Consider the following 23,778-nt stretch of genomic DNA (forward strand, 5'->3'; position numbering starts at 1 on the left):
AATTGCGCATGTCACTCCGGTATTTAAAAATGGCGAGAGGGGGAAACCAGGGAATTATAGACCAGTTAGCCTAACCTCTTGTCAGGAAATTACTAGAGTCTATAACTAAGGATACGGTGACTGAACACCTCGAAAATGTTCAGCTGATGAGAGAGAGCCAGCATGGATTGTGAAAGGCAGGTCATGCCTGACAAACCTGATTGCATTTTTTGAAGCGATGACTAAAGTAGTGGACAGGGGAATGTCTATGGATGTTATTTATATGGACTTCCAGAAGGCATTTTATAAAGTCTCACATAAAAGACTGTTAACTGAGGTTAAAGCCCATGGAACTGAGGACAAATTATTGATCTGGATAGGAAGCTGGCTGAGCAGGAGGAGGCAGGCAGTCGGGATAATGGGCAGGTACTCCAATTGGCTGAAGCTGACTAGTGGTGTACCGCAGGGATCTGTGTTGGGGCCTCAAATATTCACAGTATTTTATAGCGACTTAGATTATGACATAGAAAGTCATATATCCAAATTTGTCGATGACACAAAGATAAGTGGAACTGTAAGCAGTGTAGATGGAAGCATAAAATTATACAGGGATATCAACAGATTAAGTAAATCTCACCCTCAATAAGCTCCCCACTGGACTGGAGCTAATCTACAGAACAAACGGGAAACTGTTCAACCTCTGCCGCCTCCAGTCCAGATCCGAGGTCGTCCCATCCTCTATCATTGAACTACAGTATTCAGACGACGCTTGCATTTGTGCACTCGGAGGTCGAAACCATCGTCAACACCTTCACCGAGGCGTACGAGAGCATGGGCCTTACAGTAAACATCGGCAAGACAAAGGTTCTCTACCAACCTGCCCCTGCCACACAGCACTGCCTCCCGGTTATCAAGATCCATGACGAAGCATTGGACAACGTGGATCATTTTCCATACCTTGGGAGACTACTGTCAACAAGTGCAGATGTTGATGACGAAGTCCAACACCGCCTCCAGTGTGCCAGTGCAGCCTTCGGTCGCCTGAGGAAGAGAGTGTTTGAAGACCAGGGAATCAAACCCGGCAGCAAGCTCATGGTCTACAGAGCAGTAGTGATACCCGCCCTCCTATATGCTTCAGAGACATGGACTATGTACAGCAGGCACCTCAAAGCATTGGAGAAGTACCACCAACGCTGCCTCCGCAAGATCCTGCAAATCCATTGGCAGGATAGGCGCACCAACGCCAGTGTCCTCGCTCAGGCCAATATCCCCAGCATCAAAGCACTGACCATGCTCGATCAGCTCTGCTGGATGGGCCACATCGTCCGCATGCCCAATACTAGACTCCCAAAGCAAGTGTTCTACTCAGAGCTCCAACACGGCAAGCGAGCCCCAGGTGGGCAGAGGAAACACTTCCAAGGATACCCTCAAAGCCTCCTTGAAAAAGTGCAACATCCTCACCGACACCTGGGAATCCCTGGCCCAAGACCGTTCAAAGTGGAGGAGAACCATCTGGGAAGGCACCGAACACCTCGAGTCTCTTCACTGGGAACACGCGGAGACCAAGCACAAACAGTGGAAGGAGCGTACGGCAACCCAATCACCCCACCCACCCGTCCCTCCGACCACCGTCTGCCCCACCTGTGGCAGAGACTGTAGATCTCACATCGATCGGGCTCATCAGTTACCTGAAAACTCATTAACATGGAAGCAAGTTATCCTCGACTCCGAGGGACTGCCTAAGAAGATGAAATGGGCAAAACTATGCAAAATGGATTTCAATGTAGGCAAATGTGAGGTCATCCACTTTGGACCTGAGAAGGAGAGAACAGAATACTTTCTAAATGGTGAAAGGCTAAACACAGGAGAGTTCCAGAGAGACTTCCAGGTACATAGATCATTAAAATGTCATGGACAGGTACAGAAAATGTTTTTAAAGGCTAATGGGATGCTGGCCTTTCTATCTAGAGGACTAGAGTACAAGGGGGTAGAGGTTATGTTGCAGCTGTACAAAGCCCTGGTTAGACCACACCAGGAGCAGTGTAGGTTTACCAGAATAATATCCGGAATTCAAGGGTTAAATTACAAGGAGAGATTACACAAACTAGGGATGTATTCCCTAAAATTTAGACGGTGAAGAAGTGATCTGATCGAAGTTTTCAGGATATTAAGGGGAACAGGTAAGGTAGATTGAGAGAAATTATTCCCGCTGGTTGGGGAGTCTAGGACTAGGGGGTATAGTCTAAAAATTTGAGCCAGACCTTTCAGGAGTGAAATTAGGAAACACTTCGACACACAGAGGGTGGTAGATGTTTGAAACTCTCTTCCGCAAACAGCAATTGATGCTGGATCAATTGTTAATTTTAAATCAGAGATTGATAGCTTTCTGTTAACCAAAGGTATCAAAGGGTATCGGCTAAAGGCGGATTTATGGAGTTAAGTCACAGATCAGCCATGATCTCATTGAATGGCAGAACAGGCTCGAGTGGCTGAATGTCCTCCTCCTGTTTCTATGTCATTTTCGGGTTGGCAGGCTGTAATTAGTGGGATGCCGCAAGGATCATTGCTTGGGCCTCTGCTATTTACAATCTATATTAATGACTTAGATGAAGTGTAATGTATCCAAGTTTGCCCATGATACAAGCTAGGGGGGAAAGTAAGCTGTGAGGAGGACACAAAAAGCCTGCAAGGGAAAATAAGACAGGTTAAGTGAGTGGGCAATAAGGTGGCAGATGGAGTAATATGTGGGGAAATGTGAGGTTATTCACTTTCGTAGGAAGAATAGAAAAACAGAATATTTTTTAAATGGTGAGAAACTATTAACGTTGGTATTGAGAGATATTTAGGTGCCCTTGTACAGGAAATACTGAGTTAGCATGCAGGTACAACAACAATCAGAGTTAGCATGCAGGTACAGCAAGCAATAGGAAGGCAATGAAGGCCTTGATGGCATGGGGTTTGGAGTATAAGAGTAAGGAAGTCTTGCTAGAATTGTACAGGGTAGATGCAGAGGTTGTTCCTCTGGCTGGAGAGTCTAGAGAGACTGAGATGAGAAGACATGTTTTCATTCAGAGCAGGGGCTGGGCAATTATTTGCTGGGCCACTAAGAAGTTTTAGTGAGCTGTCCACCAATCTTCCCCCTAAGGCGCAAGGCTGCACGCTCGCGCAACAATTGCGTTACCCCGCACAGGCCTCTCCCTGGCTCCTGTCGCTGGAAGAGATACTGCGCATGTGTGGCTTCACTGTGATTGGCCGCACGGCAATGTTAAAGGGACCACAGGTGAAAAAAATTAGAGGGAACATTGCATAAACATAAATTCAGATAGTAGTCAGATGTCACCTTACATACACAACATGCATTAGATACTGCTTTGAAATGAATCAAAGATAAAAGTTGAAAATGCGGTGGTATCTTCTGGTCTCTGTAAATCAGTGCTGTGGAATAGAACTGTACCCGCTTTAGAGCCTGTGTCAGCATCAATTCTCCACTTCACTGGGGAGTTCGAGGAGGCGGGAGTTCGGGCGGCAGATCGGAGAGGCCTATAAAGGCCAGCGAGACCAGGAGTCCGGGGAGTTCGAGGAGGCGGGAGTTCGGGCGGCAGATCGGAGAGGTCTATAAAGGCCAGCGAGACCAGGAGTCCGGGGAGTTCGAGGAGGCGGGAGTTCGGGCGGCAGATCGGAGAGGCCTATAAAGGCCAGCGAGACCAGGAGTCCGGGGAGTTCGAGGAGGCGGGAGTTCGGGCGGCAGATCGGAGAGGCTTATAAAGGCCAGCGAGACCAGGAGTCCGGGGAGTTCGAGGAGGCGGGAGTGCGGGCGGCAGATCGGAGAGGCCTATGAAGGCCAGCGAGACCAGGGATTCGGGGAGCTTGAGGAGGCGGGAGTTCGGGCGGCAGATCGGAGAGGCCTATGAAGGCCAGCGATTCAGGGAGTTCGAGCGGCAGATCGGAGAGGCCTATAAAGGCCAACGAGACCAGGAGTCCGGGGAGTTCAAGGGGGCGGCAGATCGGAGAGGACTACCGGTGCAGCTGCAGCAGGGAGAGAAGGCAAAAAAGTAGAAAGAAATCGAAAGGAGACATCACAGCCAAGGGGGTAAGTGATTGGTAAGTAGTTTTTCTTTTTCTTTTCTATATCAGTAAGTAACCTTTAGCATTGTTGTTGCCAATTTAAGTTTATCTAGGGGTTAAGTCATGGCAGGACAGCTCGGACACGTATTATGCTCTTCCTGTACTATGTGGGAAGTCAGGGACGCTTCTGGTGTCCCCGACGACTACGTGTGCGGGAAGTGCATCCGCCTGCAGCTCCTGACGGACCGATTGCGGCACTGGAGCTGTGGGTGGATTCACTCTGGAGCATCCACGATGCTGAGAATGATGTGAATAGCACGTTTAGTGAGTTGGTCTTTCCGCAGGTAAAGGGTACACAGCGAGTTAGGGAATGGATGACCAACAGGAAGAGCAGTGCAAGGAAGGTAGTGCAGGGGTCCCCTGTGGTCAGCCCCCTGCAAAACAGATACACCGCTTTGGGTACTGTTGGGGAGGATGACTCATCAGGGGAGGGCAGCAGCAGCCAAGTTCATGGCACCGTGGCTGGCTCTGCTGCACAGGAGGGCAGGAAAGAGAGTGGGAGAGCTATAGTTTTAAGGGATTCAATAGTAAGGGGAATAGATAGTAGTTTCTGCAGCCGCAACCGAGACTCCAAGATGGTATGTTGCCTCCCTGGTGCAAGGGTCAAGGATGTCTCGGAGCGGGTGCAGGACATTCTGAAAAGGGAGGGTGAACAGCCAGTTGTTGTGGTGCATATAGGTACCAACGATACAGGCTAAAAAACGGGATGAGGTCCAACGAAGACGAATTTAGGGAGCTAGGAGCTAAATTAAAAATTAGGACCTCAAAAGTAGTAATCTCAGGATTGCTACCAGTGCCACGTGATAGTCAGAGTAGGAATTGCAGGATAGCTTCGATGAATACGTGGCTTGAGGAGTGGTGCACAAGGGAGGGATTCAAATTCCTGGGACACTGGAACCGGTTCTGGGGGAGGTGGGACCAGTACAAACCGGACGGTCTACACCTAGGCAGGACCGGAACCAATGCCCTAGGGGGAGTGTTTGCGAGTGCTGTTGGGGAGGAGTTAAACTAATATAGCAGGGGGATGGGAACCTATGCAGGGAGACAGAGGGAAGTAGAATGGGGGCAGAAGCAAAAGATAGAAAGAAAAGTAAAAGTGGAGGGCAGAGAAACCCAAGGCAAAAAGCAAAAAGGACCACATCACACCAAAATTCTAAAGGGGCAAAGTGAGTTGGCAAGACAAGCCTGAAGGCTCAGTGCCTCAATGCGAGGAGTATTCGGAATAAGGTGGACGAATTAACTGTGCAAATAGCAGTTAATGGGTATGATGTAATTGGCATCACGGAGACATGGCTCCAGGGTGACCAAGGCTGGGAACTCAATATCCAGGGGTGTTCAACATTTAGGAAGGATAGACAGAAAGGAAAAGGAGGTGGGGTGGCATTGCTGGTTAAAGAGGAAATGAATGCAATAGTAAGAAAGGACATTAAGCTTGGATGATGTGGAATCGGTATGGGTGGAGCTACGGAATACCAAAGGGCAGAAAACGCTAATGGGAGTTGTGTACAGACCACCAAACAGTAGTAGTGAGGTTGGGGACAGCATCAAACAAGAAATTAGGGATGCATGTAATAAAGGTACAGCAGTTATCATGGGTGACTTTAATCTACATATTGATTGGGCTAACCAAATTGGTAGCAATGCGGTGGAGGAGGATTTCCTGGAGTGTATTAGGGATGGTTTTCTAGACCAATATCTCGAGGAACCAACTAGAGGGCTGGCCATCCTAGACTGGGTGATGTGTAATGAGAAGGGACTAATTAGCAATCTTGTTGTGCGAGGCCCCTTGGGGAAGGATGACCATAATATGGTAGAATTCTTTATTAAGATGGAGAGTGACACAGTTAATTCAGAAACTAGGGTCCTGAACTGAAGGAAAGGTAACTTCGAACGTTTGAGGCGTGAACTGGCTAGAATAGACTGGCAAATGATACTTAAAGGGTTGACGGTGGATAAGCAATGGCAAACATTTAAAAATCACATGGATGAACTTCAGCAACTGTACATCCCTGTCTGAGTAAAAATAAAACAGGGAAGGTGGCTCAACCGTGGTTAACAAGGGAAATTAAGGATAGTGTTAAATCCAAGGAAGAGGCATATAAATTGGCCAGAAAAAGCAGAAAACCTGAGGACTGGGAGAAATTTAGAATTCAGCAGAGGAGGAAAAAGGGTTTAATTAAGAGGGGGAAAATAAAGTATGAGAGGAAGCTTGCCGGGAACATAAAAATGGACTGCAAAAGCTTCTATAGATATGTGGAGAGAAAAAGATTAGTGAAGACAAACGTAGGTCCCTTGCAGTCAGATTCAGGTGAATTTATAATGGGGAACAAAGAAATGGCAAACCAATTAAACAAATACTTTGGTTCTGTCTTCACGAAGGAAGACACAAATAACCTTCCGGAAGTACTAGGGGACTGAGGGTCGAGTGAGAAGGAGGAACTGAAGGATATCCTTCTTGGGCGGGAAATTGCATTAGGGAAATTGATGGGTTTGAAGGCCGATAAATCCCCGGCGCCTGATAGTCTGCATCCCAGAGTACTTAAGGAAGTGGCCCTAGAAATAGTGGATGCATTGGTGATCATTTTCCAACAGTCTATCGATTCTGGATCAGTTCCTATCGACTGGAGGGTAGCTAATGTAACACCACTTTTTAAAAAGGGAGGGGGGAAAATGTTGGAATCAATTGTTAAGGATGAAATAGCAGCGCATTTGGAAAGCAGTGGTAGGATCGGTCCAAGTCAGCATGGATTTATGAAAGGGAAATCATGCTTGACAAATCTTCTGGAATTTTTTAAGGATGTAACTAGTAGAGTGGACAAGGGAGAACTAGTGGATGTGGTGTATTTAGACTTTCAAAAGGCTTTTGACAAGGTCCCACAAAAGAGATTGGTGTGCAAAATCAAAGCACATGGTATTGGGGGTAATACACTGAGGTGGATAGAGAACTGGTTGGCAGACAGGAAGCAGAGAGTCGGGATAAACAGGTCTTTTTCAGAATGGCAGGCAGTGACTAGTGGAGTGTCGCAGGGCTCAGTGCTGGGACCCCAGCTCTTTACAATATACATCAATGATTTGGATGAAGGAATTGAGTGTAATATCTCCAAGTTTGCAGATGACACTAAACTGGGTGGCGGTGTGAGCTGTGAGGAGGACGCTAGGTGGCTGCAGGATGACTTGGACAGGTTAGGTGAATGGGCAAATGCATGGCAGATGCAGTATAATGTGGATAAATGTGAGGTTATCCACTTTATGGGCAAAAACGCGAAGACAGAATATTATCTGAATGGCGGCAGATTAGGAAAAGGGGAGGTGCAACGAGACCTGGGTGTCATGGTTCATCAGTCATTGAAAGTTGGCATGCAGGTACAGCAGGCGGTGAAGGCGGCAAATGGCATGCTGGCCTTCATAGCTAGGAGATTTGAGTACAGGAGCAGGGAGGTCTTACTGCAGTTGTACAGGGCCTTGGTGAGGCCTCACCTGGAATATTGTGTTGAGTTTTCAACTCCTAATCTGAGGAAGGACATTTTTGCTATTGAGGGAGTGCAGCGAAGGTTCACCAGACTGATTCCCGGGATGGCAGGACTGACATATGAGGAGAGACTGGATCAACTGAGCCTTTATACATTGGAGTTTAGAAGGATGAGAGAGGATCTCATAGAAACATATAAAATTCTGCCGGGACGGGAGGTTAGATGCAGGTAGAATGTTCCTGATGTTGGGGAACTCCAGAACCAGGGGATACAGTCTTAGGATAAGGGATAGGCCATTTAGGACTGAGATGAGGAGAAACTTTTTCACTCGAGAGTTGTTAACCTGTGGAATTCCCTGCCGCAGAGAGTTGTTCACTGGATATATTCAAGAGGGAGTTAGATATGGCCCTTACGGCTAACGGGATCAAGGGGTATGGAGAGAAAGCAGGAAAGGGGTACTGAGGGAATGATCAGCCATGATCATATTGAATGGTGGTGCAGGCTCGAAGGGCCAAATGGCCTACTCCTGCACCTATTTTCTATGTTTCAGTCATCCGTATGTCCGTCTACAAAGATTTCTAATGCCGCCCCAATTGGAGCCAGATGAGAACTCCGCTGCCGCTGTACTCTGGGTACCGGGAGAGGAACGATGCAGCGCCGGTCATAATCTCTGGGAAAAGAGTTGTGGAGATGAGCAACCATGACTCCACTCTAAAATGGATCGGGCATATTCCAGTATGCAGTGCATTCTGGACATCCGCCATTGGGGCCCAGAATCACTGAACGGAACCCTTTAAGATCGGTCCAGGGAGAGTCGCTTTTGCGAACTATTACTTTGAATGAAGTATTGGTATGTTTATTTCTTGGCTGCAGTTCGGGTCTGTCTCTGACCCATGAGAAGTGAGAGTGGATAGACGAATGTACAGCTCGAACTCCGGCTCAGTTCTATTTCTGTCCCATCCAGCGGCCCGGCTAGAATGACTTGGCGGGCCGGATATGGCCCTCGGCCCATATTTTGCCCACCACTGACTCGGGGTTGTGAAGCTTTGGAATTCTCTACGCCAAAAGGCTGTGGATGCTGAATTATTGAATATATTCAAGGCTGAGACAGACAGATCTTTGGACTTTAGGGGGAAATCAAGGGATATGGAGATCGAGCGGGAAAGTGGAGTTGAAGTCAAAGATCAGCCATGATCTTACTGAATGGCGGAGCAAGCTCGAAGGGCCATATGACCGACTCCTGCTCCTAATTGTTATGTTCTCAGACTAGCTCTTTTCACTCTCACTGATCCTTTAAATCATTTTGGAAGACTGTCCAGCCTTTACTGGAGACTGCGAGGAGTGGAGTGACAGTAGATGGCTGTGGCAGGCGTACATAGGAACAAGAGTAGACCATTCAGCCACTCGTGTCTGTTCCCGTGCAGCAATGCCTGTAACCTCTGCTGCCTTGTAAAAATTCAAAATGATGCATCGACTTTTTGACCACTGAAATTTTAACAGGCTCCTGTCCTGGAGTGCGAGCGAGGTGTTGGAACAGCCTCCTCATTAATGGGTAAGGTTCAAACTCAGGACAAAGGAGCAAGTTCCATAGCACAGGCCACCGCCCCGGACTTGAGTTAATGAGGAATTAAATTAAATATTCGGTGCTGAAGAGGAAGCCGAGATGCTTAGAGGCAGCTTTAGCAGTGGAGGAGAAAGAAGGGGACCGCAGGGGTATAGTGGCCAAGTGGTTATGGTACTCCAGTGTTCAAATTCCACCATGACAAGATGCAAACTTTAATTCAATATATACGATAATTTGCAGGCTGGCACCAGAATAAATGCCCATGAAAGCTTCTGAATTGTCATATAATGCAGGGAAGAAATCCTGCCACCTGGTCATGCCAACAAGTGACTACAATCCCACACCGTGTGATTGACTCAATGTCTTCAAGACAACTAGGGATACGCCTTGCCTTGCCCTCAAGAACAAATATTCCATTTGTGCTGAAACCTTCAGTGAAAAAAAATGGAATACAGCAATGTTGAAAAGTGCCTTCAGGGGCGGTTGGAGGAGAAATGTTACCGTTCTCCGTGGTGGGCTCTGTGCCCATACCTCCACCCGGCCAGTTGTAGACAATCGCATTGCTAAAACAACAATCCGTGGCAATCTGGGTTTTGCCTGGAGCTACCAGTAGTTTACGACTGCATTTCTCATGCATGAAACCTGCTGCATCCCAAAAGTGAAAAGACCACCGGATGTCCCAAGACACTTCACAGCCAAGGAAGTACTTTTGGAGTGTAGTCACTGTTGTAATGTAGGAAACGTGGCAGCCAATTTGCGCACAGCAAGCTCCCACAAACAGCAATGTGATAATTACCAGATGTTATTTTTCCAGTGGTGTTGATTGAGGGATAAATATTGGCCAGGACTCCAGGGAGAACGCCACTGCTCTTCTTCGTATTAATGCCATGGGATCTTTTACATCCACCCGAGAGAGCAGACGGGTCCACGGTTTAATATTTTACCCAAAAGACGGCACCTCTGACAGTGCAGTACTCTCTCAGTACTGCACTGGAGTGTCAGCCTAGATTTTTATGCTCAAGTCTCTGAAGTGGGACTTGAATCCTCGACCTTCTAGACTCGGAGGCAAAAGTGCTGCCGACTGAGCCACGGATGACAAGTGCTTGCATTTCAAAAAAAATTATGCTGCCTTTTGGGCCAATTTCTGGGGATTTTGCAATGTTCCAAATAAGGTTTTTTCAGGGGTCCAGTTTTTCCGCCTGATTTTCTCTCGGTTTTGTGATAAAACCTGGAAAAATGTGCAGTTTTTAAATCTATAATTAAGGTTACATTAAAGAGCTTTAAGTGTATTATTGCTACCAATGCCTCGAGTTCAACCACTTTAATTGCCGCTGACATACATCTAATTTTGGCTCTTTAACCTCCGTATCTGGTTGTTTGAGTAACGTGATACTCCATGTGGTGCCGCATTCTTAGCCCAGTTCTCATCACTGCCATCTTCCTGTTTGTTTGTTTCTGTGCATGGGCTGGACCTCACTCAGTCATTCTCTATCCCTCCCACTGCCTCACTTTATTTCAGTTTAAATGCCGGCCAACAGCTATTTCTGTGTTCCTCACAAGCCGCCTCCGAATTGCCTATTTAGCTGACAAACAACACTTTCTTCATCATTGTTTTCAGACAAGTTTCATACATATAGCAATTAGATTAAACTAAAATAAAACAGAAAAAAGGAGGCTTATGATAAATGTAAGCTTCATAATTCAGTGGAGAACCAAGCTGAATACAGAAAGGAGAGAAGATATAAAATGGGAATAAGAGGGGCAAAGAGAGAGTGAGAATAGATTAGCAGCTAACAGCAAAGGGAGCTGAAGTGTCATTTATAAACATATAAATCGTAAAAAGGAACGGTGGGGCCTATTGGGAACCAAAAGTACGATCTACTTGTGATGGCAGAGGGCATGGCTGAGGCACTAAATGAGCACTTTGCATTTGTCTTCACTACAGAAGAACGATAGCATAGTGGTTAAGTTACTGTACTAGTAATCCAGTGGAGGAAGTGCATCCGGGAGGGCGCTGAGCACCTTGAGTCTCGTCGCCGAGAGTTTGCAGAAACCAAGCGCAGGCAGCGGAAGGAGCGTGCGGCAATCCAGACTCCCCACCCACCCTTTCCTTCAACCACCGTCTGTCCCACCTGTGACAGACTGTAATTCCCGTATTGGACTGTTCAGTCACCTGAGAACTCACTGTTAGAGTGGAAGCAAGTCTGCCTCGATTTCGAGGGACTGCCTATGATGATGAGTAATCCAGATGCCTGGGCTAATAATCCAGAGACGAGAGTTCAAATCCCACCATGGCAGCTGGGGAATTTTTAAAATAAATCTGGTACAAAAAAAAGCTAGTGCCAGTAATGGTCGTAAAACCTCCGATTGTCGGCTTGTCGTAAAAAACCCACCTGGTTCACTGATGTCCTTTAGGGAAGGAAATCTGCCGCCCTTACCCAGTCTGGCCTATATGTGACTCCAGACCCACAGCAATGTGGTTGACTCTTAACTGCCCTCTGAAATGGCCCAGCGAGACACTCAGTTGTAACAACCCACGACAAGAAATGATAATAAAAATAAAACCGGACGGACCACCCGGCATTGACCTCGGCACCAGCTTCGGACATGACAACGGCACACCCAGCCCAGTCGACCCGGCAAAGTCCTCCTCACCAACATCTGGGGACTTGTGCCAATATTGGGAGAGCTATTCCACAGACTGGTCAAGCAACAGCCTGACGTAGTCATACTCTCAGAATTATACCTTTCAGCCAATGTCCCAGACTCCTCCATCACCATCTCTGGGTATGTCCTGACCCACCAGGGGTGGTGGCTCAGTGGTGTACAGTCGGGAGGGAGTAGCCCTGGGAGTCCTCAACATTGAGTCCAGACCCCATGAAGTCTAATAGCTTCTGGTCAAGGAAACCTCCTGCTGATTACCACCTCCCGCCCTCCCTCAGTTGATGAATCAGTACCACTCCATGTTGAACACCACTTGGAAGAAGCACTGAGAGTAGCAAGGGCACAGAGTGTACTCTGGGTAGGGGACTTCAATGTCTACCACCAAGAGTGGCTCGGTAGCACCACTACTGACCGAGCTGACCGAGTCCTGAAGGACATAGCTGCCAGACTGGATCTGCTGCAGGTGGTGAGAGAACCAACACCAGGGAAAAACCTACTTGACCTCGTTCTTACTAATCTACCTGTCGCAGATACATCGATCCATGACAGCATTGGTCGCAGTGACCACCGCGCAGTCCTTGTGGAGACCAAGACCCGTCTTCACACTGAGGACACCCTCCATCGTGTTGTGTGGCACTCCCACCGTGCTAAATGGGATAGATTCAGAACAGATCTAGCAGCTCAAAACTGGGCATCCATGAGGCGCTGAAGGCCATCAGCAGCAGCAGTATTGTATTCCACCACAATCTGTAACCTCATGGCCCAGCATATCCCTCACTCTACCATTACCATGAAGTCAGGGGATCAACCCTGGTTCAATGAGGAGTGCAGAAGAGCATGACAGGGGCAGCACCAGGCTTGCCTAAAAATGAGGTGCCAACACAGGACTACATGCATGCTAAACGGAAACAGCATCGATAGACAGAGCTAAGCGATCCCACAATCAACGGATCAGATCAAAGCTCTGCAGTCCTGCCACATCCAGTCGTGAATGGTGGTGGACAATTAAACAACTAACAGGAGGAAGAGGCTCCAAGAATATCCCATCCTCAATGATGGCGGAGCCCAGCACGTGAGTGCAAAAGACAAGGCTGAAGTGTTTGCAACTATCTTCAGCCAGAAGTGCCGAATGGATGATTCATATTGGCCTCCTTCTGATTCCAGTCTTCAGCCAATTCGATTCACCCCACGTGATATCAAGAAACGGCTGAGCACACTGGATACAGCAAAGGCTATGGCCCCCGACAACATCCCGGCTGTAGTGCTGAAGACTTGTGCTCCAGAACTAGCCGTGCCTCTAGCCAAGCTGTTCCAGGACAGCTACAACACTGGCATCACCCGACAATGTGGAAAACTGCCCAGGTATGGCCTGTCCACAAAAAGCAGGACAAATCCAATCCGACCAATTACCGCCCCATCAGTCTACTCTCAATCATCAGCAAAGTGATGGAAGGTGTAGTCGACAGTGCGATCAAGCGGCACTTACTCACCAATAACCTGCTCACCGATGCTCAGTTTGGGGTCCGTCAGGATTACTCGGCTCCAGACCTCATTACAGCCTTGGTCCAAACATGGACGAAAGAGCTGAATTCCAGAGGTGAGGTGAGAGTGACTGCCCTCGATCAAGGCAGCATTTGACAGAGTGTGGCATCAAGGAGCCTGAGTAAACTGGAGTCAATGGGGAATCAGGGGGAAAACTCTCCACTGGCTGGAGTCATACCCAGCACAAAGGAAGATGGTTGTGGTGGTTGGAGGTCAATCATCTCAGCCCCAGGACATCGCTGCAGGAGTTCCTCAGGGCAGTGTCCTAGGCCCAACCATCTTCAGCTGCTCCATCAATGACCTTCCCTCCATCATAAGGTCAGAAGTGGGGATGTTTGCTGTGATTGCACAGTGTTCAGTGCAATTTGCAACTCCTCAGATATTGCCCGCATGCAGCAAGACCTGGACGACATTCAGGCTTGGGCTGATGTGTGGCGCAAATGTTACTTGCCACTTAAATGCCAGTAATGACTATCTCCAACAAGCGAGAGTCTAACCACCACCCCATGACAATCAACAGCATCATCATCGCCGAATCCCCCACCATCAACATCCTGGGGGTCACCATTGACCAGAAACTTAACTGGACCAGCCACATAAATCATCATATTCTTAGGCAGTCCCTCGGAGTCAAGGATGACTTGCTTCCACGCTAAAGATGAGTTCTCAGGTGACTGATGAGGCCGATGCGGGACCTATAGTCTCTGTCACAGGTGTTGTTCACGAGGGTCCTGATGTTCCAGCTCTCGAACTTCATTTTAAATGGTGGAAGATGCCTGTGCGGGAATTCTTTTAACATGGGGTAGCCATTGCACATCAGCAACCACACGGGCTTGACGGAGCACGGTCTCGGTCCAATGGCAAGGGGATCCAAGACGACTGGAGACCAGGCTCTGCTGCATGAGTCTAGTAGATACACAAACATACTCCTACTACCCTCCTTCCCACAGGAAGCCACATAAATACTGTGGCAACAAGAGCAGGTCAGAGGCTGAGTATTCTGCAGCGAGTGTCTCACCTCCTGACACCCAAAGCCTTTCCACCATCTACAAGGCACAAGTCAGGAGTGTGATGGAATACTCCCCACTTGCCTGGATTAGTGCAGCTCCAACAACACAAGAAGCTCGACACCATCCAGGACAAAGCAGCCTGCTTGATTGGCACCCCATCCACCAACTTCAACATTCACTCCACACCGTGGCTGCAGTTTCTACAAGATGCACTGCAGCAACTCGCCAAGGCTTCTTTGGCAGCACCTCCCAAACCTGTGACCTCTACCACCTAGAAGGACAAGGGCATCAGGCGCATGGGAACACCATCACCTGCAAGTTCCCCTCCAAGTTGCACACCATCCTGACTGGGAAATGCATCATCGTTCCTTCATCGTCGCTGGGTCATAATCCTGGTACTCCCTCCCTAACAGCACTATGGAAGCACCTTCACCACACGGACTGCAACGGTTCAAGACGGCAGCTCACTACAATTAGGGAGGGGCAGTAAATGGTGGCCTTGCCAGCGACGCCTACATCCCGGAACAAATTAAAAAAAGGAGAATGCTGCCAATGTCTCAGTAAACGAGAAGATAGAGAACGTAACGTTCCTCGACCAGGCCAACATCCCCAGCATCGAAGCACTGACCACACTCGACCAGCTCCGCTGGGCGGACCACATCATCCGCTTGCCCGACACAAGTCTCTCAAAGCAAGCGCTCTACTCGGAACTCCTACATGGCAGGCAAGCCCCAGGTGGGCAGAGGAAACATTTCAAGGACACCCTCAAAGCCTCCTTGATCAAATGCAACACCCCCACTGACACCTGGGAGTCCCTGGCCCCAAACCGCCCTAAGGGGAGGAACAGCATCCGGGAGGGCGTTGAGCATCTCGAGTCTCATCGCCGAGAGCATGCAGAGAACAAGCGCAGGCAATGGGAGGAGCGTGCGGCAAACCAGTCCCACCCACCCTTTCCCTCAACGATTATCTGTCCCACCTGTGACAGAGACTGTAATTCCCATATTGGACTGTTCAATCACCTGAGAACTCACTTTTAGAGTGGAAGCAAGTCTTCCTCGATTCCGAGGGACTGCCTATGAAAGGAGGAGGCAGTAGAGACACTGGATAGGATTAACAATAGATAAAGAGGAGGTAATTAAAAGGTTGGCAATCCTCAAAGTAAAAAAAAAAAGTCGCTCGGTCTAGATGGGATGCACCCTCAATTACTTGGGAGAAGTTACGGAGGTGCTGGCCACAATTTTCCAATCCTCCTTAGATACTGGGGTGGTGCCAGAGGACTGGAGGATTGCAAATGTTACATCCATGTTCAAAAAAAGCAGAGACAAACCCTCTTTGATGCAGCTTTGAGCTTCTTAGCCTTCCTTGCAGCCCCGATTGATTGGTTCAGCCATGCATACTTCCCAATGTCAGTGCTGGGGAAACTTTTAGACATTAATCTGAACCAAAATTAATTGTCACTTAGAAAATTATGGGTTCATAAATGAAAGCCAGCACGGATTTGTTGAAGCAAATCGTGTTTGAGTAATTTTATTGAGTTCGTTGAAAAAGTAACGGAGAGGGTTGATGAGGGTCGTGCGGTTCATGTGTATGTGGACTTCTATAAGGTGTTTGATAAAGTACCACATAATACCAAGTTAGCAAAATCGCAGTGCTGTTACCCAGGGGTCGATATTTGATATATATTAATGAGCTGGACTTGGGTATATAGGGCACAATTTCAAAGTTTGCAGATAACACAAAACACTGAGATGTAAAAAACAGTGAGGAGAATAGAAACATATCTCAGGAGGACACAGACTGGTGAAGTGAGCACTGATCAGATGAAACTTAACTCAGAAGTATGAGATGATTCATTTTAGGAGAATGAGGAGAGGCAATATAAACAAAACGGTCCAATTTTAAAGGGTATGCAGGAACAGAGACACCCAAGGGTGTATGTACACAAGTCTTTGAAGGTGGCAGAACAAGTTCAGAAGTCTATCAAAAAGCATAGGGGATCCTGGGCTTTATAAACAGAGGCATTGAGTACAAAAGCAAGGAAATTATGTTAAACGGGGTTGGAGGTAATAATATATTCGCATTTACAACTGAGATGAGAAGGGTTGTAAATCTGTGGAATTCGCTGCCCCAGAGAGCTGTGGAGGCTGGGACACTGAATATATTTAAGGCGGAGATAGACAGATTTTTGAGCAATAAGGGAGTAAAGGGTTATGGGGAGCGGGCTGGGAAGTGGAGCTGAGTCCATGATCAGATCAGCCATGACCTTATTGAATGGCGGAGCAGGCTCGAGGGGCCAGATGGCCTACTCCTGTTCCTATTTCTTATGTAAGCCTTTACAAACACTGGTTTGGCCCCAGCTGGGAGTATTGGGTTCAATTCTGGGCACCACACTGTAGGATGGATGTCAATCAAGAAATCAAGACCTTAGAGAGGGGGTGCAGAGAGATTTACTGGAATGGTAGGAGATGAAAGACTTCAGTTGTATGGCCAGATTAGAGAAATTATGGTTGTTCTCAGAGTAGAGAAGTTTAAAAGGAGATTTGATGGAGGTGCTCAAAACCATGATGGAACTCTGCCAATTGACCAGTGCAATATTAACTTCTAAAAAACTGTATTACCCAAAAATAAGCCGCAAAAGTGGAACATAATTCAGAAAACAGAAATGAGGAATGAAAAGTAGCTTTTTAAATGACTTGTTCTCAGGACATGGGAGAGAAACTGCCAAGGTTGCATTTAATGACCATCCCCAATATTCAACTGATAGTGGAATGAGCTTTGCTCAGTGTTGGATGCTTGTGATAACCTACAGGCAACAAATAGAAAAATACTGAATGGTGAAAATACAGACGATGGGGATGGCCGAGTTTGAGTTGTTACGGGATGACTAGCCTTTTCTATCCTTGACTTCACAGATTCCACAGCCAGTTAAAGCATGTTCTCTCTTTAAACAGGTCAGTACCATCCTAACCACATTGTGAAGCTTTTTAAACTGCAGATGGTGTGGCAGTTAAAACTCATACTGATGCTATTTGAGATCGTCAAGTGCTAAAATGTGACAGATTTGCAGGGTTCAGGCACCTTGCTTATTTGCAAGATACATTTGGTTGGTCTGTAACAGTTTAATATGGATCCAATAAAATGTTTTATGTACCTCCAAACCATGCAACCCTGATTGCTGCCCCCCGATCCCCACCAATGGTGCTGGAGTCAGCCACTGGGAGGTGCATAGAGCAAGGGACAGAAAGAAGTACTCTGTCAACTTTTACGAAGAAGCAGTTAACCTCTGCTTACAAGCTCTCTTTTCATTCCGACACACTGAAGTTTGGGAACTCACAGGAGCATTTGTGGTTTCAAACCCAGATTACGATGGTCACTTTGTGCAATACTATCTAGACATGCAATGTATAACTAAGAGTGAGAAAGAATGATCTTGTAGTTGCATAATCCCTTTCATGACCTCAGAATATCTAAAGTGCTTTACAGCCAATGAAATACTTTTGAAACGTATTACTGTTGTAATGTAGGTAACAACATCCAATTTGCACACAGCAAATTCCCACAAACAGTAATGACATAAATGACCAGTTAAGTTTTGTTTTAGTGATGTTGGAGGAGGGATAAATATTGGCCAGGACACCACGATAACTACAAAACGCTTTTAAAAATAGTGCCAAGAAATGCAGACGGGGCCTCGGTTTAACATTTCGTCTGAAGGAAGGCACCTCCGACATTGCAGCGCTCCCTCAGTACTGCCCCTCCGACAGTGCAGCCCCTCCAACATTGCGGCGCTCCCTCAGTACTGCCCCTCTGACAGTGCGGCACTCCCTCAGTATTGCCCCTCCGACAGTACTGCCCTTCCGACAGTACAGCCCCTCCGACATTGCGGCGCTCCCTCAGTACCGCCCCTCTGACAGTGCGGCACTCCCTCAGTATTGCCCCTCCGACAGTGCGGCGCTCCCTCAGTACTGCCTCTCCGACAGTGCAGCGCTCCCTCAATACTGCCCCTCCGACAGTGCAGCCCCTCCTACATTGCGGCGCTCCCTCAGTACTGCCCCTCGGACAGTGCGGCACTGCATCAGCACAACACTCAAGTGTCAGCGCAGATTTTTGTGCTCGCGTCTCTGGAGTGGGACTGGAACCCACAACCTTTTGACTCAGAGGTGAGACCAACAATATGGCACTCCCTCAGTACTGCCCCTCTGACAGTGCAGCACTCCCCCAGTACTGCCCCTCCGACAGTGCAGCGCTCCCCCCCAGTACAGGGACACAGTGGGTGGGTAGTGTGTGGCAGAGGGAGAGGGGGCTCAGGGTGGGTACAGGATGAGGGGACACAGGGTGGGGGGGTAGAGGGTGAGGGGACACAGGATGGGTACAGGGTAAGGGGGTACAGGGTGACTGGGTACAGGGTGACTGGGTATAGGGTGACTGGGTATAGGGTGAGGGGACACAGGGTGGGTAGAGGTTGAGGGGACACAAGGTGAGGGGGCACACGGAGGGTACAGGGTGAGTGGGTAGAGGGTGAGTGGGCACAGGGGATGGTAGAGGGGGTGGACACAGGGTGAGTGGGTAGAGGGTGAGGGGGCACACTGTGAGTACAGGGTGAGGGGGCACAGGGTGAGTACAGGGTGAGGGGGCACAAGTGGGTAGAGGGTGAGGGGGTAGAGGGTGAGGGGACTCAGGGTGAGGGGGCACAAGTGGGTAGAGGGTGAGGGGGCACAGGTGGGTACAGGGTGAGGGGTCAGGTGAGTAGAGGGTGAGGGGGCACAAGTGGGTAGAGGGTGAGGGGACTCAGGGTGAGGGGGCACAAGTGGGTAGAGGGTGAGGGGACACAGGGTGGGTAGAGGGTGAGGGGGCACAGGGCGAGGGGGCACAGGTGGGTAGAGGGTGAGGGGGCACAGGTGGGTACAGGGTGAGGGGTCAGGTGAGTAGAGGGTGAGGGGGCACAAGTGGGTAGAGGGTGAGGGGACACAGAATGGGCACACAGAGTGGACACCGTGCACTCACCTGGTTGCCGAAGACCGCTATGGAACAGGCGGTGGACACTTCGTGCGAGCCGAACCAGACGGACGCGATGCGGGACGGCATGCCGAGGATGAAGACCTGGGCTATGCCGCACACAGTCTGGCCGAAGAATGTGACGGCGAACAAGTCGGGCCGGACGCTGGCGATCTTGATCCAGGCCCCGCAACAGTTGAGGCCGCAGCCGCACAGCGCGATCACCCGCAGCCCCTTCTTGTCCAGCAGCCAGGTGACCGGGAAGATGATGGGGATGTAGACCACGAAGTAGATCATGGCCAGCCAGTCGATGGTGAACGATGCGACATTGTAGTACTTCATGACGACGTTGTTGATGATGCTGTACTGGATCCACTGGAAGGCATTGCAGAGCGAGTAGCAGCTGAAGAGGATGACGATCACCCACCTCCGGCGGTACAGCTTGGTGGGCAGGGCCTGGTCCTTGGCCGCACGGTCCTGGCCGCTCGGGCTCTTCATGCTCTCCAGGTGCGCCTCCCCGGGGTGCTGGAACTTAAACATGGCCCACAGCGCGGTGTGTGTATGTGGGGGACTGTGCCCGGCTCGGCGCCTTCCTCCTCCTGCACTCCCACGGGCTCCAGCGCTGGCCGGGTGTGTGAGAGAGTGTGAGAGAGAGAGAGGGAGGGTGGGAGAGAGAGTGCGAGAGAGGTGCAGCGATCTCCCTCCAGACTGTGCTTCCTGCAGTCTCTCGAGGCGGAGCGAGTCTGGGGGAGGGACGGAGGGAGGTAGGTAGTATATGAAGGCGGGCGGAGCCCTCCCTCCCTCCGCCTCCAGCGGCCGGCCAACCACCACCACCGCCGCCCCCATCTGGGGACAGCCTGGCCCAGCCCCCCGCCTCTCCTCATCGCCACACTGCCAGAGTCCAGCACAAAACTAAAGCCCACGCTAGCTCAAATCCCACCATTACATTGAAAGATCAGCATAACACCTCAAACCCAGCAAATTCAAACAGCACTTCTCTAGCCTCATTACTTCTGTTACAAAAATAATTCAAATAATCAGTTTTACATAGGATATACAGCACAGAAAGTCCATGGAAACATCAAAATTTACAGCGCAGGAGGCCATTTCGGCCCATCGTGTCCGCGTCGACCGACAAAGAGCCGCACGGCCTTCGCTCAGCAGCCCTGAAGGTTACATATAAACCTATGAACAATGAACAATGGCAGAAAGGCACAGAGCACCCAGCCCAACCAGCCTGCCCGCCTCACACAACTGCAACAATCCTTGTACTGAAACATTCTACACTCCACCTTAACTGGAGTTATGGGATCTCCTGGGAGAGGCAAAATCCAGATAAAAACCCAGGCCAATTTAGGGAGAAAAAATCTATGAAAATTCCTCTCCGACCCATCCAGGCAATCGAAACTAGTCCAGATCACCCTGGCCGTATTAGATTCCCTGCAGTACTTACCATGCCGGCGTTTATGCTCCTCTCAAGTCTCCTTTCCTCATCTAACTATCAGCATATCCCTCTATTTCTCTCCCTCATATGCTTGTCAGCCTCCCCTTAAATGCAAGATCCTGCAAATCCACTGGGAGGATAGACGCCCCAACATCAGTGTTCTCACTCAGGCCAACATCCCCACTATTGAAGCACTGACCACACTTGATCAACTCCGTTGGGCAGGCCACAATGTTTGCATGACTGAGACGAGACTCCCAAAGCAAGCACTCTACTCGGAACTCCTATGCGGCAAGCGAGCCCAAGGTGGGCAGAGGAAATTGTTATATATGTATACTTGTATTTACTCTGTACAGCCACCAGAGGGCTCATCCCCTGGAGTCCCAAGGGATCCCACTCCCCGCTCACTCTCACTCCCTGCTCTTCCCACTGGGGCTCCGACCTCTGAACCCTGAGTGGGCGATAAAGGCCAGCTCTGGCTGTAAAGTCCACATCCCGAGTGAAAATGCAAAACATTGTCAGGAATGTTTCATTCATGGTGTGAACCACTTCATAAATGTGGTATGTTAGCCAGTGAGTAAAGAACATAGGAAATAGGAGCAGGAGTAGGCCATTCGGCCCCTCGAGCCTGTTCCGCCATTCAATAAGATCATGGCTGATCTGATCATGGACTCAGCTCCACTTCCCTGCCCGCTCCCCATAACCCTTTATTCCCTTATCGCTCAAAAATCTGTCTATCTCCACCTTAAATATATTCAATGACCCAGCCTCCACAGCTCTTTGGGGCAGAGAATTCCACAGATTTACAACCCTCAGAGAGAAGAAATTCCCCCTCAATTCCATTTTATTCTGACCCACAAAGGGAAATATCCTCTCTGCATCTACCCGGTCAAGCCCCCTCAGAATCTGATATATTTCAATCAGACTAATCAGACCTGCCGTTGGTTTTCAGGTGAAGCTGTCTGAGCTTCAGTGGTAACAACAACTTGCCTCTATATATAGCGCCTTTGACGTAGTACAATGTGCGCAAGTGCTGATAGCACCCGCTCATCACCTGATGTGGGAAATCAGCAGCAGCCCAATGGGATATCGAGGGACCGCCCCGAGACTAGAAGGTAGATTCCGGAAGGAAGACTCCCACAGAACGGGGACGGTACCGTAGAGGTGATGTGGAAGGACCAATAATCTAGGGGCTTGGATTAATCACCCAGGCAACTCCCACCATGGCATTTCAAGAATTTTAGTTCAGTTTAAGGAAATCTAGAAAGAAAGAGCAGGGCTCAGTAAAAGTGATCATGAAGCTGTTGGTAAAAACCTAGCGGGTTCATTAATGTCCTTTAGGGAAAAAACTGCTGTCTTTATCTGATCTGGGCCTACATGTGACTCCAGTCCAGCACCAATGTGGTTGACTCTTAACTGCCTTCTGAAGTCTATCAGTCTGTTCTATCAAGAAGTGTCATCACCACATGGCCCCTCGAGCCTGCTCCGTCATTCAATAAGATCACGGCTGATGATCTACCTCAACTCCACTTTCCCGCCCGATCCCCACATCCCTTGATTCCCTTAGTGCCCCAAAATCTATCGATCTCTCTTGAATATACTCAATGACTGAGCCTCCACAGCCCTCTGGGGCAGAGAATTCCAAAGCTTCATCACCCTCTGAGTGAAGAGGTTTCTCTTCATCTCAGTCCTAAATGGCCGACCCCTTATCCTGAGACTGTGACCCCTGGTTCTTGACTCCCCAGCCCGGGGGAAACATCCTACCTGCATCTACCCTGTCAAGCCCTTTAACAATTTTATACTTTTCAACAAAATCACCTGTCTTCTAAACGCTAGAGAATATAGGCCTCGTCTATTCAATTTCTCCTCATAGTACAATCCCCCCATCCCAGGAATTAGTCTGATGAACCTTCGTTGCACTCCCTCTATGGCAAGTACATCCTTCCTTAGGTAAGGAAACCAAAACTGTACACAATACTCCAGGTGTGGTCTCACCAGGGCCCTGTATAATTGCGGTAAGACATCTTTACTCTTATACTCATCTCGGGCGCACAAAGTTTGCTGACAATACAAAGGTGGGAGGAATGAGGAGGACACAAAAAATCTGCAAAAGGACATAGACAGCCTAAGTGAGTGGGCAAAAATTTGGCAGATGCGAGTATAATGTTGGAAAATGTGAGGTCATGCACTTTGGCAGAAAAAAATCAAAGAGCAAATTATTTAAATGGAGAAAGATAAAGTGCTGCTGTACAGCGGGACCTGGGGGTACTTGTGCATGAAACACAAAAGGATAGTGTTATATATGTGGACTTGTATTTACTCTGTACAGCCACCAGAGGGCTCTTCCCTTGAAGTCCCAAGGGATCCCATAATTTAAGGAGGCTTCACAGGTTGGAGAGGCACTCTGGAGACCTGCAATAAAAGACTAAGGTCACACGTTACTTTGAGCTCACAATGTTCAGTCTGACTCTTTCTCCATACACAACAACTGGCGACGAGATACAGATAGCGAACCCAAAGATGCAGAGAACAGTGGGCATCCTGGAGAAATTTTCGGAGGGAGATGATTGGGAAACTTTTGTGGAGCAACTCGATCAATACTTTGTGGCCAACGAGCTAGATGGGGAAGAGAGCACTGCCAAACGAAGGGCGATCCTCCTCACCGTCTGTGGGGCACCAATGTATGGCCTCATGAAGAATCTGCTCACTGCAGCGAAACCCACGGAGAAATCGTACGATGATTTGTGCACACTGGTCCGGGAGCATTTGAACCCGAAGGAAAGCGTTCTGATGGCGAGGTACCGGTTCTACATCTACAAAAAGGTCTGAAGGCCAGGAAGTGGCGAGTTATGTCGTCGAGCTAAAACGCCTTGCATGACATTGTGAATTTGAAGGATATTTGGAGCACATGCTCAGAGACTTTTTCGTACTTGGCATTGGCCACAAAACCATACTTTGCAAACTTTTGACTGTAGAGACCCCAAC

At 48.8% G+C, this 23,778-nt stretch overlaps 1 protein-coding gene across 3 annotated transcripts in view; it reads right to left on the reverse strand.

Moving 5' to 3' along the window:
• Positions 1-20,081, reverse strand: part of flvcr2a (FLVCR choline and putative heme transporter 2a) — a 275,876-nt gene extending 255,795 nt beyond the window's left edge. For all 3 annotated transcript variants that reach the window (XM_070870918.1, XM_070870919.1, XM_070870917.1), the window contains exon 1: positions 19,359-20,081. In XM_070870918.1, coding sequence (XP_070727019.1) covers positions 19,359-19,889 — 531 coding nt within the window. In that variant the 5' untranslated portion in view covers positions 19,890-20,081. The remainder of the gene's footprint in view (positions 1-19,358) is intronic.
• Positions 20,082-23,778: the final 3,697 nt, after the last annotated feature.

Source organism: Pristiophorus japonicus, unplaced genomic scaffold, assembly GCF_044704955.1.
Source record: "Pristiophorus japonicus isolate sPriJap1 unplaced genomic scaffold, sPriJap1.hap1 HAP1_SCAFFOLD_193, whole genome shotgun sequence".
NCBI classification, from domain to species: Eukaryota; Metazoa; Chordata; class Chondrichthyes; family Pristiophoridae; genus Pristiophorus; species Pristiophorus japonicus.